This window comes from Ovis canadensis, chromosome 3 (genome assembly GCF_042477335.2).
Source record: "Ovis canadensis isolate MfBH-ARS-UI-01 breed Bighorn chromosome 3, ARS-UI_OviCan_v2, whole genome shotgun sequence".
In the NCBI taxonomy this organism is placed as follows: domain Eukaryota; kingdom Metazoa; phylum Chordata; class Mammalia; order Artiodactyla; family Bovidae; genus Ovis; species Ovis canadensis.
Window position 1 is genome coordinate 103,229,853 of NC_091247.1, and position 17,900 is coordinate 103,247,752.

At 42.8% G+C, this 17,900-nt stretch overlaps 1 protein-coding gene across 1 annotated transcript in view; it reads right to left on the reverse strand.

The window, feature by feature from the left end:
- VWA3B (von Willebrand factor A domain containing 3B) overlaps positions 1-17,900 on the reverse strand; it is a 189,239-nt gene that overhangs the window by 135,816 nt on the left and 35,523 nt on the right. The window contains exon 7 of the mRNA XM_069581934.1: positions 14,780-14,895. Coding sequence (XP_069438035.1) covers positions 14,780-14,895 — 116 coding nt within the window. The remainder of the gene's footprint in view (positions 1-14,779; positions 14,896-17,900) is intronic.

Consider the following 17,900-nt stretch of genomic DNA (forward strand, 5'->3'; position numbering starts at 1 on the left):
GAGGGACACCAGAGCTTTGCCCTCCTGAAAGACTGAGCGAGTGAGACAGTATTAATAGCCGTATTCATTAAGAAGCAAGTGACAATCCCTGACAGAGATGGATAGCCACCAGTGCTCTGCAGCCATCAACAGCCCCAGGAGTGAAATGTGATGAGTGCCCAGCTCCACGCTGCGAACTCCAAAAATATCGCAGGCTGCTGCCAACTGCAAACCTGGAGCCCACAGGACTTTCTGACCCTGTGACAGCAAAACTGACTTCCAGCTGCTTGCTTCAGCCTAGACGTGTTAAGTAGCAGACTTCTCTCATTAAAAGTCTCAAATGAGTCAAGGCTTTCCATTTTCCCCAGACTTGTCAATGATATGTCAAGAAGTGGACCACTCCTTCAGTATCAAAGGAAAAGCTTCCAAGGAAATACAGTGGCCACTCACTGATCCGAGGACAGGAAAGTGTGTTTAAGGGGCAGCAGTGAGCTGGGATGTGCTCCCCTGACCAAGGAGTCACTAAACTATCACTCCACTGGTTTAAAATTAGGCAGCTACACATTCCAACACTGGGGATAGGGAAACAAAACAACTCAAAGCAACCCACCTAGGGCCTCCCTGTGGGCTCAGTGATAAAGAATCCACCCACCAATGAGGAAGACACGGTTCAATCCTTGATCCAGGAAGATTTCACATGCTGGGGAGCCACTAAGCCTGGGCACCTTAACTACTCTGTGCTCCAGAGCCTGGGAGCCCCAGCTACTGAGCCCATGTGCCACAACTACTGAAGCCCATGAGCCCTAGAGCCCTGTGCTCTGCAACAAGGATGAGCCACTGAAATGAGAAGCCTGAGCACTGCAACTAAAGAGTAGTCCCCATTCACCACAACTAGAAAAATGCCAGAGCAGTAACAAAGACCCAGCGCAGCCAAAAATAAAATAAACAAACAGAATTATATGGCAACCCACTCCAGTACTCTTGCCTGGAAAGTCCCATGGATGGAGCAGACTGGTGGGCTGCAGTCCATGGGGTCGCTAAGAGTCAGACACGACCGAGAGACTTCACTTTCACTTTCATGCATTGGAGAAGGAAATGGCAACCCACTCCAGTGTTCTTGCCTGGAGAATCCCAGGGACAGGGGAGCCTGGTGAGCTGCCGTCTCTAGGGTCGCACAGAATTGGACACGACTGAAGCGACTTAGCAGCAGCACCCATTTAACTAGGTTTGCTCTAAAAACAAACAGAATGAAACAAAACCAGCTAGTAGACAAGAAAAAAACACAGGCAATAAAAAGCTTAACTTAGAAGGTAGAGGGGTTTTTTTATGACTTTAAAAAAAAATTTATTTATTTGGCTGTGCTGGGTCTTAGTTGCAGCATGTGGCATCCAGTTCCCTGATGAGGGAGCAATGAACCCAGGAACCCTGCGCTGGGAGCTCAGAGTCTTAGCCCGCTGGACCACCAGGGAAGTCCCCAGAAAGTAGAGCTTTTATTTCAAGTTATCCTACAGGCAGTCAGAAAGGGCTATCATTTTTATCTGGGTCAGTTCTAAGGAACTTAGCTGGAAAATCAAAACAGCTGCAGCCAAGGAGACAGCCCCACTGAAAATAGAAGAGTGTGGGGGATGAGACACAAGAAATTTCAGTATTCAGAAAGCTCTGTGAGTTTGAAATTCTCCAGGTCAAACCAGAGGAGATGAAACCACAGTGGATCCCGACCATCAAGGTATAAGCCATCTAGAGACCTGCCATGCACAGCAACAGGGTCTGTGTCTTAGAGACACCAAGGTGACCTAAAAGATCCTCCAACCCAAAGGACTCTCCCCCCTCACCAACCCCTGACATCCCCCTAGGCCTTGTGGGAACAACTTGAAGGCTCCCAGAATGCTGACACCAGTTGGAGCTGGGGTCACATCAAGCTGCTGTTTGTCATTTGTACCCGGTACAGACTTTTCAGACTGGCTAGTTCAACATATGAATGAGATCTGGGTCAGGTATGTTTTGATGTATCAGGGGAAGAGCCCACAGAGTACCTGCCACCAAACACCATCTCCCTGTTAAACTTCCTTGTCTCACCTGCAGCATAAAGTCCAGTTGTCAGAGTCCAATTCATTAATCTTTTAAAATTTAATTAATTAAATAAATTGTTTTTGACTGTGCTAGGTCTTCGTTGCTGCGTGCAGGCTTTCTCTAGTTGCAGTGTGCGGGCTTCTCATTGCAGTAGCTTCTCCAGTTGCGGAGCACAGGCTCAGTAACTGTGGCACATGGGCTTAGCTGTTCCATGGCATATGGAATCCTCCTGGACCAGGGATTGAACCCGTGTCCCCTGCATTGGCAGGTGGACTCTTAACTACTGGACACCCATTATTCATTTGGCAACTGTTCATTGAGCACTTAGTATACATGGTGAGTGGACAATGTCAAGTGAACAGGGCCCTACTCCCTGAGCTGGCATTTAAATCCAGGGGTCAAGGCCCCCCAGTACATCCCTTCTAATAGTTTGCCACCATGATCCCGGCCAGAGCACTGTCCTCCCAGCCCTCCAGGGCCCCTGCATCTGCCCTGTGCCCCCAGTCAGGGGCTCATAGCCCACCACTGCATTTACCCAACCCCACCCTTCAATCAAGGCACCGGCCTGATTCCATCATCAAGCTTCGCCCAGCCTCTCCACGAAACAGCCATCTGCCTTCTGCCCCTTCTTAATTCCCATGAAATGAACCAGCCACAACCACAGCTCTCAGTGCTTTTGCTGCCAGGACCCACTCTCAGGCTGCATGCCATTAGACAGGCTGGCGCCATATGCAATTCCTGGCTGCCTGGCATGTCAACCTCCAATTCCAAAGAGCACAGAGAAGCATCGGGCAGAGATGGTGAATTAGTGTATCCAGACCTTGAATCCAGGCTAATTTAAGTCAATCCTTCACAAACACAAGGCTTTATTTTTAGTAAGCAGCTGCTAACAACACAGCTCACCACACAGCACTGTGTCCAGGGCCATCCTGGGGCCGAGAGCTGTGATCTTCAGCTTTTCTATGGTATCAGCCTGCAGAATTGGATTACGGGTTCTGTTTGCAAGGGCATAATGTCTCTTCTGTCTTTATATCCTCCAAGGCACTCAGCACAGGATCCAGAGTTTCCAGTAAGAATTCCTATCCTTCCTCCTTTTATTTATTTATGAAGAAACAATGACCAAGTACCTAATATGTTCTTTCCTCAAGGAATTGCACTGTCTCATGACTGACAGCCTCTAATCATGCAAGAAACTCTTCTGAATGGTATATAACCGACTTATATCATTTGAGCATATGGCTATGCCCTAGGTGTGCTGGATATTGACAGTGACATGCCCTAAAGTAGTAAGTTGTTTACATTTAGATCTTCATGCCACAGCAAGGAAAGGTTCACCTCTCCCTCCAGTACCTGAAATATTAGCAATACCAGGGGCAGGAGAAGAAAGGTGATTAACAGACTGTGAGCTTGTTAAGTTTGTGGCCCTTTCCCCATGGCCAGGACTCTTGGGGGAGGAACTGGCCCCCCCGGGTGGAGATTCGGCTGACTGCCTGAGCCCTAAATGCCTACTCAGTTTTAAGGATATAAAAAAGCTGAAGACGACTCGCAAAGGCCGAACTTTCAGGAAAAAAGGCACATCTCTTTCCAGAAAGTGATGAATCATTTAAAAATAATAATAAACAATGAGGTGATTAAAATTCCAAGAGACCTAAAATTATAATATGGATCTGATAAAAGGGGACATATTACATCCATAAAGGGATTGAAAATAGTGAAATTGGTAGTTTTCGTTATAATGGAAAAATTCGCAGTTCCTTGTGTTAAATTATATATTAAGATATTTTGCTCAGTCTCGCCCCATGGAAATTAACCACTAATTCAGTTCAGTTCAGCTCAGTCACTCAGTTGTGTCCAACTCTTTGTGACACCATGAATTGCAGCACGCCAGGCCTCCCTGTCTATCACCACCTCCCGGAGACCACCCAAACCCATGTCCATTGAGTCAGTGATGCCATCCAACCATCTTATCCTCTGTTGTCCCCTTCTGCTCCTGCCTTCAATCTTTCCCAGCATCAGGGTCTTTTCCAATGAGTCAGCTCTTCACATCAGGTGGCCAAAGTACTAGAGTTTCAGCTTCAACATCAGTCCTTCCAATGGACAACCAGGACTGATCTTTATTTTAATTTAAAGCAAATAGACTCATTTCACCACCTTGATAAACATCTAACATTTTCATGGGACAATGAATATGTGTGTTTCACAAACAACACAATGTCTTAAAAGCAATTTCAAATCTCAAGTGTGGGTAAATCTTAACAGTTGGCTATGGTTTCATCTCCTGGGGTCTCTTTCTTCTAAGCAGAACACTATAAAATGCAAATAGACTGCAGTCTAATTGTCCAATATTCACACAGAAAATATGAATATAAATCATCATTCTTCTTCCCATGGTAGAAAGCAAGGAATAAAGGGGTTCCCTGTGGAAAATTCTTCAAGAGCTGGGAATACCAGACCACCTGACTTGCCTCTTGAGAAATCTGTATGCAGGTCAGGAAGCAACAGTTAGAACTGGACATGGAACAACAGACTGGTTCCAAATAGGAAAAGGAGTACGTCAAGGCTGTATATTGTCACCCTACTTATTAACGTACATACAGAGTACATCATGAGAAATGCTGGGCTGGAGGAAGCACAAGCTGGAATCAAGATTGCCGGGAGAATTATCAATAACCTCAGGTATGCAGATGACACCACCCTTATGGCAGAAAGTGAAGAAAAATTAGAGTCTCTTGATGAAAGTGAAAGAGGAGAGTGAAAAAAATTGGCTTAAAGCTCAACATTCAGAAAATGAAGATCATGGCATCTGGTCCCATCACTTCATGGCAAATAGATGGGGAAACAATGGAAACAGCATCAGACTTTATTTTTGGGGGGCTCCAAGATCACCGTGGATGGTGATTGCAGCCGTGAAATTAAAAGACGCTTGCTCCTTGGAAGAAAAGCTATAACAAACCTAGACAGCATATTAAAAAGTGGAGACATTACTTTACTAACAAAGGTCCATCTAGTCAAAGCTATGGTTTTTCCAGTAGTCATGTATGGATGTGAGAGTTGAACCATAAAGAAAGCTGAGTGCCAAATAACTGATGCTTTTGAAGTAAGGTGTTGGAGAAGACTCTTGAGAGTCCCTTGGACTGCAAGGTGATCAAATCAGTCAATCCTAAAGGAGACCAGTCCTGAATATTCATTGGAAGGAATGATGCTAAAGCTGAAACTCCACTACTTTGGCCACCTCATGCGAAGAGTTGACTCATTGGAAAAGACTCTGATGCTGGGAGGGACTGGGGGCAGGAGGAGAAGGGGACGACAGAGGATGAGATGGCTGGATGGCATCACTGACTTGATGGACGTGAGTCTGAGTGAACTCCGGGAGTTGGTGATGGACAGGGAGGCCTGGTGTGCTGTGATTCATGAGGTCACAAAGAGTCAGACACGACTGACTGACTGAACTGACGTGAACTGAAGAGTTTGAGGTTCCCTGAATAGGAACTTTGTCTTCTACTCCTTTTGAATTTCCTCCTCACCCCTATTGAGACTCCAAAGCACACACAAGCATTAAATAAGTGCTTAATTAACCAGAGGACTGTCTCAGAGCAGTATTAATAAGAAATCCAAGGCAAGCAATTATTAGAAGGAGTAGGACTTTGGAGATAATTAAAGTCTCAGCCTCGTAAACTGCAATGTGGCAACAGTTTTGGAAGTGCAGCTGCTCGGGCTCCATCTATTGAATTAAACTCAGTTCTTGGGAGCAGGAAGGAGACCTCTGAGAGAACTGCTCTCAGTAAACCATAAACAGGCACCAGTCGGTGCTTCTAAATTAAATTACAGCTTAGAAACAAAGAAGTGATGCCAAGTCTGAGTGATGGGCCCACAAACTTTAAATATCTAATTCAAGATCACAATGTCTTCCAAGGATAAGAACTTGGTTGCTTTTTCTCCTTAAGCCAGACAGCCAGAACATACCTTAAAATAAGTAAATTTTGGTTTTGTAATACCTAGTTTCTTTCATGCATTGTCCCTTCATCAACACACAAAAAAGTTTAGTTTCCAAAGGTAGAATCAGCCAAATTTTTACAGCCACACCATTTTTGGACTTCAGAACAATACCGTGGAGCAGAACAGATTTCCTAACACCATTTTGCCAGGCGTATTGGACACAAAAACTCTCTCAGAAAATCATCATCTTTTCTAAGGAATTCACTCCTTTTCTACTTTTTTTATTTTTTTTACCCCCCCCATCTTTTTTTCCCCCCACACTATACAGCATCTTAGTTCCACAACCAGGGATTGAACCCATACCCCCTGCAGTGGCAGCTCAGCATCTTAATCACTGGACTGCAATGGAATTTCCTTTTTTCCCATATTTTAAAAATTGAGACATAGTTATGCTATACAGTAAGTCTTTGTTGTCTATTTATTTTACAAATAGTCATGTGTATCTGCTAATCCCAAACTCCTTATTTATCCCTCCCCCACCCTCTCCCTCTTGGTAATCACAAATTTGTTTTCAATGTCTATGAGTCTATTTGTTTTATAAGCAAGTTCATTTGTATCTCTGTTTAGATTCCATATATAAGTGATATCATATGACACTTGTCTTTCTCTGACTTTACTAAGTATGATAGTCTCTAGGTCTGTGCATATAAAGTCAACAAGAATCCTCAATAGAAAAATTATAGTTTCTTCAATAAATGGTGTTGGGAAAACTGAATATTCACACTAGAAGAATGAAACTGGACCTCTATCTTATGCCACTCATCAAATCAACTCTAAACGGATTAAAGACTTAAACTTAAGAAATTTAAACATTTTGAAACTGTAAAACTACTAGAAGAAAACATAGGGGAAAAGCCCCTTGATACAGGTTTTGGCAACAATTTTGGGGGGTAGGACACCAACAGAGCAAGCAACAAAAGCAAAAATAAATAAGTGGGGCTACATCAAACTAAAATTGTCTGCACAGAGAAAGAAACTATCAGTAAAACAAAAGGCAACCTACAGAATGGAAGTATAATAGATATTTACCAACCTTTTATTTTAGGAGGATTTAACACAGAAAATGTAAAGGAACTCAAACAACTTAATAGCAAAAACACAAACAATCCAATTAAAATGGACAAAAGACTTGAATAGATATTTTACCAGAAAAGACATACAAATGGTCAACAAATACATGAAAAGGTGCTCAACATCACTAATTATCAGAGAAAAACAAATCAATACAGGATATCACCGCAAACCTGTTAGAATGGCTATTATAAAAAAGATAACAGTGTTGGTGAGAATGTAGAGAAAAGGCAATATTTGTGCACTGTTGGTGGGAAATGTAAACTTGTGAAGCCACTACAAAAAATGGGATGGAGGTTCCTCAAGAAACTGAAAATAGAACTATCATATGATCCAGCAATCCCACTTCTGGCTATATAACCAAACAAAATGAAATTACTGTCTTAAAATGACATCTGTACTCCCATGTTCATAGCAGCATTATTTACAACAGTCATAACATGGAAATAACCAAATTATCCACTGACAGATGAATGAATTTAGAAAATGTGATTTTATATTTTATTTTTTATGGGCATAAAAATTTAAAACATCTATCTATGCAATATTAATCAGTCATGAGATAGAAGGAACCTTGAGGGCAGCTATGTGAAATAAATTAGAAAGACAAAATGCTATTATGATCTCACTTATATGTGAAAACAAAAAAAGCCAAAGTTGTAGAAAGAGGAAGTAGAATGGTTGTTGTCAGCGGCTGGAGTGAGAGAAATGGAGAGAAACTGGTCAAAGGGTACAAATTTCTAGTTATTAGATGAATAAATCCTGGAGATCTAATGTACAGTGTGGTGACTATATTTAACAATACTGTATTACACACTTGAAGGTTGCTAAGAGAATAGACATTGAATGCTCTCAAAACACAAAAAAATATAATCATGTGAGGTGATGGATGCTTTAACTAAGCTTATTGTGATAATCATTTCACAATATATGTGTATCACGCCATCATACTGTACATCTTAAACTTTCACAATACTATATGTCAACTGTATCTCAATAAAGCTTGGTGGAATAAAAGAAACTCCTGGGCAACCAGGCAAAAAGACAAGTCACTTAGGAAAGGAAAAAAAATCAAGCTGGCCTTGGAGTTCTCGGTAGCATGATCTGAGAAGATACTGTAGCACAACCCGTAACACACAAGGCAAACAAAATGTGAGCCAGAGCTTTCCATCCAGCCAAGATGTCTTACGTATAACAGGTAGAAAAGAACATTTGGAAACACTGGGGATATTTTTTCTCTGATTCCTTCCTTGGAGAAACTATTAGAAGATAAACTTTAGTCAACCAAGGGATGGCTTGGGAAACCAAAGCAGATGGACTGCAAGTGAGAACTAAATGTACTTAACAGAAGAATTAAAACAAACATGAGAATTGGAATGATAGAAGTAAAGGTAAACAAATTCAGTCTTTAAGTTGCTTACCTGGGGGTAGTAACAGTAGAGTAACCCACAGGATGATGGTTATGACAATAACAACTTATAAATTATTGACTGGTTAACTATGTACCAGGTACTGCTTAAAACACTGTGTGTGTGTGTGTATAAATATATACACAGTGTTTTATACAGTGTATACACACACACACACACATATATACACAAATACATATATATATATATATATAAATATATTCCTAACCACCCATAAGGTGAACGTCATCACGCATGCTGCATGCTCAGTCACTTCAGTCATGTCTGACTCTGCAACTGCATGGACTGTAGCCCACCAGGCTCCTCTGCCCGCGGGATTCTCCAGGCAAGGATACTGGGATGGGTTGCCATGCCCTCCTCCAGGGGATCTTCCTGGCCCAGGGACTGAACCCAAGTCTCTTATGCCTCCTGCAATGGCAGGTGGCTTCTTTGCCACTAGTGCCATGTGGAAAGCCCCAAACATCATCATCTCCATTCATAAAGAAGAAAGCCAAAGATCAGATTAGTTAAGTACCTTAACTAAGATCACATAGCTAAGCGATAAATCCAAACTTAGGTCTGGCTCCAAAGTCTGGGCCTTTAATTTTATTGCATTTGAGTTCCCTTAACATAGTACAACACTTTATTTTTCTCCGGCTCCTCATCATTTAACACAAATAATATAATATACAGCAATATGCTCCCCAGGTGCCACAGGGGTAAAGAATCCACCTGCCAGTGCAGGAGATGCAAAAGATGTGGTTTGATCCCTGGGTCTGGAAGATCCCCTGGAGAAGGAAATGGCAACCCACTCCAGTATTCTTGCCTGGAGAATCCCATGGACAGAGGAGCCTGGTGGGCCACAGTCCATGGGGTCATAAAGAGTTGGACATGACTGAGCAACTGAGCACATGGCACGTAAACAGTAATATAATATAGTATAATATAATAATAATTTATTAGTCCCATTTTATAGATGAGAAAAGGAAGCAGAAAGGTTAAATAACTTTCCCAAAGTTACACAGCTACTTAAGTGATGATGCAGCTAGAGTGGCTCTAGAGCAATACAATCCAATACTAATTCAATAGGTGAACCACATATATAATTTCTAATTTTCTAGTAGCCACAATTAAGTTAGAAAGAACTTAATTTTATCAATATATTTGATGCAATGCATATTTTTATCAGTTTGACATTTAATCTATATTAAATACATTTTGTGATAATTCACATGTTTTCATGTGGTAATTTGCATTTTTCCCCACTCAGTCTTTGAGATCCTAGGTGTATTTTTCACTTACAGCACATCACCTTTCTTTTTTTTTTTGCCACTTGGTGCAGTTTGTGGGATTTCAGTTCCTGGAGCAGAGATTGAACTGGGCCCCCAGCAGTAAAAGCATGGAATCCTAAGCACTGGACCACCAGGGGATTCCTTACAATGCATCTCAAATTGGATTCACACTTCAAGGCTCACAGCCACAGGTGGTTGGTGGCTCCCATACTGAACAGAGCAGATCCAAACCTACATGCGTCACCAATAGCATCCCAACTCTCCATTTCCCATTCTCCAACACTGATTCCTGAGGTGTTATTTTATAAAATAAAAAATAGCAACTGGATATATTATCTTCCTTCAGAGAAAGCCCATCCTGGGGTTAAGGTTTCATCTCTATAAAAGGTCATATTTATGCTTATCATTCAGTTCAGTTCAGTCACTCAGTTGTGTCCAACTCTTTGCTACCCAAGGACTGCAGTATGCCAGGCTTCCCTGTCCATTACCAACTCCCAGAGCTTGCTCAAACTCATGTCCATTGTGTCAGTGATGCCATCCAACCATCTCATCCTCTGTCGTCCCCTTCTCCTCCTGCCTTCATCTTTCCCAGCATCAGTCTCTTCCAATGAGTCAGTTAGCCAAAGGTAGCATCAGGTAGTCAAAGTATTGGAGCTTCAGCGTCAGCATCAGTCCATCCAGTGAATATTCAGGACTCATCTCTTTTAGGACTGACTGATTTGATCTCCTTGCAGTCTAAGGGACTCTCAAGAGTCTTCTCCAACACATGTTCAAAAGTATCAGTTCTTTGGCACTCAGCTTCCTTTATGGTCCAATTCTCACATCCAAACATGACTACTGGAAAAACCATAGCTTTGACTAGACAGACCTTTGTTGGTGAAGTAATGGCTCTACTTTTTAATATGCTGTGTAGGTTGGTCATAGCTTTTCTTCCAAGAAGCAAGCGTCTTTTAATTTCACAGCTGCAGTCACCACCTGCAGTGATTTTGGAGCCCAAGAAAATAAAGTCTGTCACTGTTTCCATTGTTTTCCCATCTATTTGCCATGAAGTGATGGGACTGGATGCCATGATCTTAGTTTTTTGAATGTTGAGTTTTAAGCCAGCTTTTTCACTCTCCTCTTTCACTTTCACCAAGAGGCTCTTCAGTTCCTCTTTGCTTTCTGCCATAAGGGTGGTGTCATCAGCATATCTGAGATTATTGATATTTCTCCCAGCAATCTTGATTCCAGCTTGTGCTTCATCCAGTCTAGCATCTTACACAATGTACTCTACATGTAAGTTAAATAAGCAAGGTGACAATACACAGCCTTGGCATACTCCTTTCCACGTTCCATGTCCAGTCCTAACTTTTGCTTCTTGACCTGCATACAGGTTTCTCAGGAGGCAGGTAAGGTGGTCTGGAGGTGGTCTGGTATTTTCATCTCTTTAAGAATTTTCCAGTTTGTTGTGACCCACGCAGTCAATGAAACAGAAGTAGATGTTTTTCTGAAACTCTCTTGCCTTTTCTATGATCTAACAGATGTTGGCAATTTAATCTCTGGTTCCTTTGCCTTTTCTAAATCCAACTTGAACATCTGGAAGTTCTTGGTTCATGTTCTGTTGAAGCCTGGCTTGGAGAATTTTGAGCATTACTTTGCTAGCATATGAGATGAGTGCCATTGTGTGGTAGTTTGAGCATTCTTTGGCATTACCTTTCTTTGGGATTGGAATGAAAACTGACGTTTTCCAGTCCTGTGACCACTGCTGAGTTTTCCAAATTTGCTGGCATATTGAGTGCAGCACTTTCATAGCATCATCTTTTAGGATTTGAAATAGCTCAACTGGCATTCCATCACCTCCACTAGCTTTGTTCATAGTGATGCTTTCTAAGGCCCATTTTACTTCTCATTCCAGGATGTCTGGCTCTAGGTGAGTGATTACACCATGGTAGTTATCTGGGTCATGAAGATCTTTTTTGTATAGTTCTTCTGTGTATTCCTGTCACCCCTTTATAATATCTTCTGCTTCTGTTAGGTCCATACTGTTTCTGTCCTTTATTGTGCTCATCTTTGCATGAAATGTTCCCTTGGTATCTCTAATTTTCTTGAAGAGATCTCTAGTCTTCCCCATTCTGTTGTTTTCCTCTATGTGTATCATTGGATCATATTTTTTATGTTCATCTGTTCTCCCTGTATTTTTCTCTTCCCCATCTCCTTCTTCCACATTGATGCAGGTATCAGGAACACAGCAAAGTTGCCCCAAAAAAGGCAGCCCAGAAAGATGAAATAGCCTATAAGACATTCTGGCTTTTTCTATTGAAGCCTAACCCCATCCCCCACCCCCTGAGGAGAGGTGCTGGGGTTTACAAAGCAGGCAGCTTTAAGAAGCAGTAGGAAGAGAAGCATTATCCCAGATTAGAAGGAGATTCCCCTTGGCTTGGGGAAGAAGAGAAGAGCATCCTGGGATAAGGTGAGAACTGGCCCTGAGTCTCTGCAGCACCCTGGGACGAAGGCCCAGGGTAAATGGTGGGGTTGGCGGGGTAGAATCTACAAAGGACTCCCACATCCAAAGCCACCATGCACAGGAGCAGCAGAGAACTGCTCAGCATGGAGTGACCATAAGACGGGCACAGGGGACAATTATAGGGCAATTTGCAGGAACAGATGTCCAACTACTAGAGTCGCCTCGTGATGCCTCAGCACAGCCGAGGATCTCCAAGCTGTGGGAAAAGCTCAGCAGTCATCCCTGGGAATGACTGGGGTTAACCTTCCCCTAATCTGCTGCAATAGTAGGGCACTGGAATCAAACATTAAACTGAATTCTAGACACCAAAGAAAGTGGCCAGCCTTGGACTTGCACCCTATACACACACAAAGAGAGAATGGAATATTATTCAGCCTTTTAACGGAAGGAAATTCTGACACGTGCTGTAACATGGATGAGCCCTGAGGACATGTGCTAAGTAAAATTAGCCAGTCACAAAATGACACATGCTGTGTGATTCCAATTACCTAGAACAGTCAGATTCAGACAAAGGAAGCAGAATGGTAAATGCTGGGGGCAGGGCTGTGGAGAGGGAGAAATGGAGAGTTTTTTTTAATGGGTACAGAGTTTCAGTTTTCCAAGAGGGACAAAGTTCTGGAGATGGTTGCACAACACAGTGAAGGTACTTGACACTCCTGAGTTTAGAGAATGTACTTAACACTTTAAAAATGGTTCAGATGATAATTTTTTTTTTGGCTGTGCCACTTGGCATATGAGATCTTAGTTCCCCAACCTGGGATCAAACCCATGCTCCCTGCAGCATGGTGTCTTAACTACTGGACTGTCAGGAATGTCCTTAAGATGATAAATTTTATGTTATGTACATTTTACAACAGTATTTAAAAACTATTATCTTGACTACAGAGGTTTATAGTCTTGATATAGTGCATGGGGTGAGGGGAACTCAAGCTCTGGAAACCTCAAAGTCGGAAACAGCAGGACATTTCTTTCAGTTGCCAGTTCGCTTCTCTGAGCGCTGCTCCTCCAACCCCACACTTGGCAGTACGTCTTTTCTACATAACAGAAGGCGGAATTATCTCCAGAGGAGACTAAAGAAGGCCTTGAAGGAGCTCAACTGATAAATGCTTGAGACAACTGATGGAGAGACAGGGAGGGGGATGCTTCCCTTTATAGCAAGTTGCCAAGGAACAATAGGCCTGAATTAAACCCAATTTATGGTCACTGGTGCGCCTTGGGGAGCTGGTGACATTTCACAGTCTTTACCTTGACTGATTCATTGCCCACTAGGTTTAATCTTATAAATTACTTTCAAAGGCAAGGCATACATCCTAAATTAATGTTTTTCTTAGATTAGCATCAATCTTGCTTATCAACTGATGTTTTCTCAAATTCCCTGGAGATGTCCACCTCACCATCAGAGCAAAGGTGTAAGTGACCCAAAGCAGTGACCCTGATGAGCTCAACTGGAAACTTCCCTGCTCTGGAGCAACCCAGAATCTGAACTCACAAAGTGTGTGTCAACTCCCGAGCTGCGAAGGCAAGTGGCTCCAACGCAGTCCCAGAGCCCTTCTCTCTGGAGCCTCTGCAACACTGTTATGTAAACAGAGGAAACTTGCAAACGTGTACCCTGCACTTCTTCCCCAGCCCCAAACTACCCCCAAAGAATAGTTCCTGGCTGTTTGAAGTTAGAAATCTTTCTGATGATTATTATAAATGAGGGGGAAAATAGGGGTCGGGATAGGCTTTCTCAGACTTCTAATGCCCTCTGTGCTGGGTCATCTCACATTCCCACAGGAGCTGCCTTCCTGCTCCACTCCTCTCGGTGGTGTTTACTCAGTGTATTTCGAGCTTAGTAATTTCATCAGCTCCCCAAAGAAACTCCCATCTCCTGCTTTCGGAGGAAGCTTCTAGAACTGGATTCCTGAATCACAGTACTATTTCTCACTTATTTCCTGAGCTTGTTCTCAATGCCTATTAAACTCTCTGATCACATCTTTTGAATGAAAGAGGAAGTTCATTCAGCCTCCAGAGTTTCCTGTATGCCCTTGGCCCTCACAAGAGGCAGGATCATCCAGCATGTACAGCTAGCAGCACTGCCAGCCCTGACGGGAAGGTAGCAGAAAACCCACAAGAAGTGCGGGCATCCTCATTATAGCTTCCAGACAACCTGGGCCACAGAGCACTCTGCCTGTCCAAGAATGAAGACTGCACTGACACGCCTGGGGCCATGTCTCTAGAAGTTTCCCAAGTTAGGAAACACATCTCACTGAGGCTACTTCCTCAGGTAATAAATACACTTATGCCTGGTTGCCAGGCTGCCAAATGCTCCATTAACATCTATGAACTCTGCCCTTGTACCACATGAATAATACAAAAGATACGGTTAGTCTCTCTCCCTCGTGCTTTATTTTTCAAGGCTAGGAATCATCTGGAGTTATTAAGACATAAAGTACACACTTCTTTTTGACCCCAGATACCTGGAGGGAGTTTTCCTTTCAGTTTCCTTGAATTCCAAGTAATCACACTGTCACCATCCTTAATGGGAAAGGCAGGAAATTCTACACACTCTGTTCTCTCTGCAAATGCATGGAATCTGAAATAGGAAGAGATTTGCCACATTAGGATAGTAAGTGCACATGTCTATTCATTATCCCAAGGCTGTGAATTTGCTCTTCTGTGGTGCTAAGCATCTTCCAAGTATTCACTGCTTTCCCCTGTACCTTGTCAATTCCCACAAACAAGACAGGAAGGCAGAACAGAACAGAGAATTGAGAAGCCATTGGGATTTTAACTGATGACTCTTCCGTTCATTAGAGGACACTTAGCTCAATCAAATGGTATTTACTGATCCTGGAAAAATGATACCCTGTGCTGAGATTTATTCTTTTGTTCCCAGGATTCCATCATGTCAACACCGTTTTGATAGCCAAGAAGCTAATGAGGGGCCAGACAGTCCCCACAGTCCTGAGGGCTCAGTGTTGAAATTTGGTGATAACAGGCATTATTGGCTCATCTGATGGGCTGCTGATGGGCTTCAGTCAGCTTTAACTCAGCAAACACACACTGCCCCCAGGACCTGAGCATAAGGACTAATGAAAAGAAGTCAGTGTGGGCGAGTTTTTAAGGCCTGTCTCTAAGTGAGGCCCCAGGAGCAGCAGCAGCACCTGGGAGCTGGCTCGGGATGCACATTCCTGGGCCCCACCTGGATTCACTGAGTCAGAACTTGCACTTTAACAAGGTCCCTGGGGCAGTTCCATGTAGCTTAAAGCTCAAAAAGCACCTGTGTACCAATGTTCATGGTGCAATATTTACCCTAGCCAAGACATGGAAGCAACCTAGGTGTCCATCAATAGATGAATGAATAAACAAGATGTGGCACCTATATACAATGGAATATTATTCAACCACAGGAAGCCTGAAACAATGCCATGCGCAGCACCATGGATGGACCTAGAGGTTATCATATGAAATGAAATAAATCAGAAAGACAAACATTGTATGACACCACTTATAGGCAAAGGATACAGGGGAAGATATATCCAACTGAATGCAGAGTTCCAAAGAATAGCAAGGAGAGGAAAAAAGACTTCTTAAGTGAATAATGCAAAGAAACAGAGGAAAACAATAGAACTGGAAACACCGGAGATCTCTTCAAGAAAATATCAAGAGATATCAAGGGAACATTTCATGCAAAGATGGGCACAATAAAGGACAGAAATGGTATGAAACTAACAGAAGCAGAAGATACTAAGAAGAGGTGGCAAGAACACACAAAACTGTACAAAAAAAGGTCTTAATGACCTGGATAACCATGATGGTTTGATCACTCCATGAGAGTCAGACACCCTGGACTGTAAAGTCAAGTGGGCCTTAGGAAGCATTGTTGTTGTTCACTCACCAAGTTGTGTCTGATGTTTTGCAAGCCCATGGACTGCAGCGTGCCAGGCTTCCCTGTCTCCCACTATCTCCCAGAGTATGCGCAAGTTCATGTCCACTGCATTGGTGATGCCATCCAAACATCTAATCCCCTGCTGCCCTCTTCTCCTTCTGCCTTCAATCTTTCCCAGCATCAAGATCAGCTCTTCACATCAGGTGGCCAAAGTATTAGAGCTTCTACTTCAGCATCAATCTTTCCAGTGAATATTCAGAGTTGATTTCCTTTAGGAGTCACTGGTCTGACCTCCTTGCTGCCCACGGGATTCTTAACAGTCTCCTCCAAAACCACAGTTCAAAAGCAACAATTCTTCAGCATTCTGACTTCTTTATGGTCCAGTTCTCACAACCATCAGTTCAGTTCAGTTCAGTTGCTCACTCGTGTCTGATTCTTCGTGACCCCATGGACCACAGCACACCAGGCTTCCCTGTCCATTGCCAACTCCCAGAGCTTACTCAAATTCATGTCCATTGAGTTGGTGATGCCATCCAGCCATCTCATCCTTTGTCATCCCCTTCTCTCCTGCCTTCAATCTTTTCCAGCATCAGGGTCTTTTCCAATGAATCAGTTCTATGCATCAGGTGGCCAAAGTACTGGAATTTCAGCTTTAGCATCAGTCCTTCCAATGAATATTCAGGACTGATCTCCTTTAGGATGGACTGGTTGGATCTCCTTGCGGTCCAACGGACTCTCAAGACTCTTCTCCAATACCACAGTTCAAAAGCATCAATTCTTCAGTGCTCGGCTTTCTTTATGGTTCAACTCTCACATCCATAACATGACTACTGGGAAAACCATAGTTTTGACTAGATGGAACTTTGTTGGCAAAATAATGTCTCTGCTTTTTAATATGCTGTCTAGGCTGGTCATAGCTTTTCTTCCAAGGAGCAAGCATCTTTTAATTTCATGGCTGCATTCACCATCTGCTGTGATTTTGGAGCCCGAGAAAATGAAGTCTGTCACTGTTTCCACTGTTCCCCATCTATTTGCCATGAAGTGATGGGACTGGATGCCATGATCTTAATTTCCTGAATGTTGAGTTTCAAGCCAACTCTTTCACTCTCCTCTTTCACTTTCATGAAAAGGCTTTTTAGTTTTTCACTTTCTGCCAAAAGGGTGGTATCATCTGAATATCTGAAGTTATTGCTTTTTCTCCCAGCAATCTTGATTCCAGCTTGTGCTTCATCCAGCTTGGCATTTCACATGATGTCCTCTGCATATAAGTTAAATAAGTAGGGTGACAATACTCGACATACTCTTCCCCAATTTGGAACCAGTCTGTTGTTCCAAGTATAGTTCTAACTGTTGCCTCTTGACCTGTATACAGGTTTCTCAGGAGGCAGGTCAGGTGGTCTGGTATTCCCATCTCTTTAAGAGTTTTCCAGTTTTTTATGATCCCCTTCACGGATCACTGCCTTGTTGTGGTGAAGGGGCTCGCATAACTTAATGAAGCAATGAGCCATGGTGTGCAGGGCCACCCAAGATGGATGGATCATAGTGGACAGTTCTGACAAAACATGATCCATCCACTGGAGGAGGGAATGGCAAACCACCCCAGTATACCTGCAATGAAAACACCATGAACTGTATAAATAGGAAGGATTAGTACGAACAAAACTAGTGGAGGTGATGGAATTCCAGGTGAGCTACTTCGAATCCTAAAA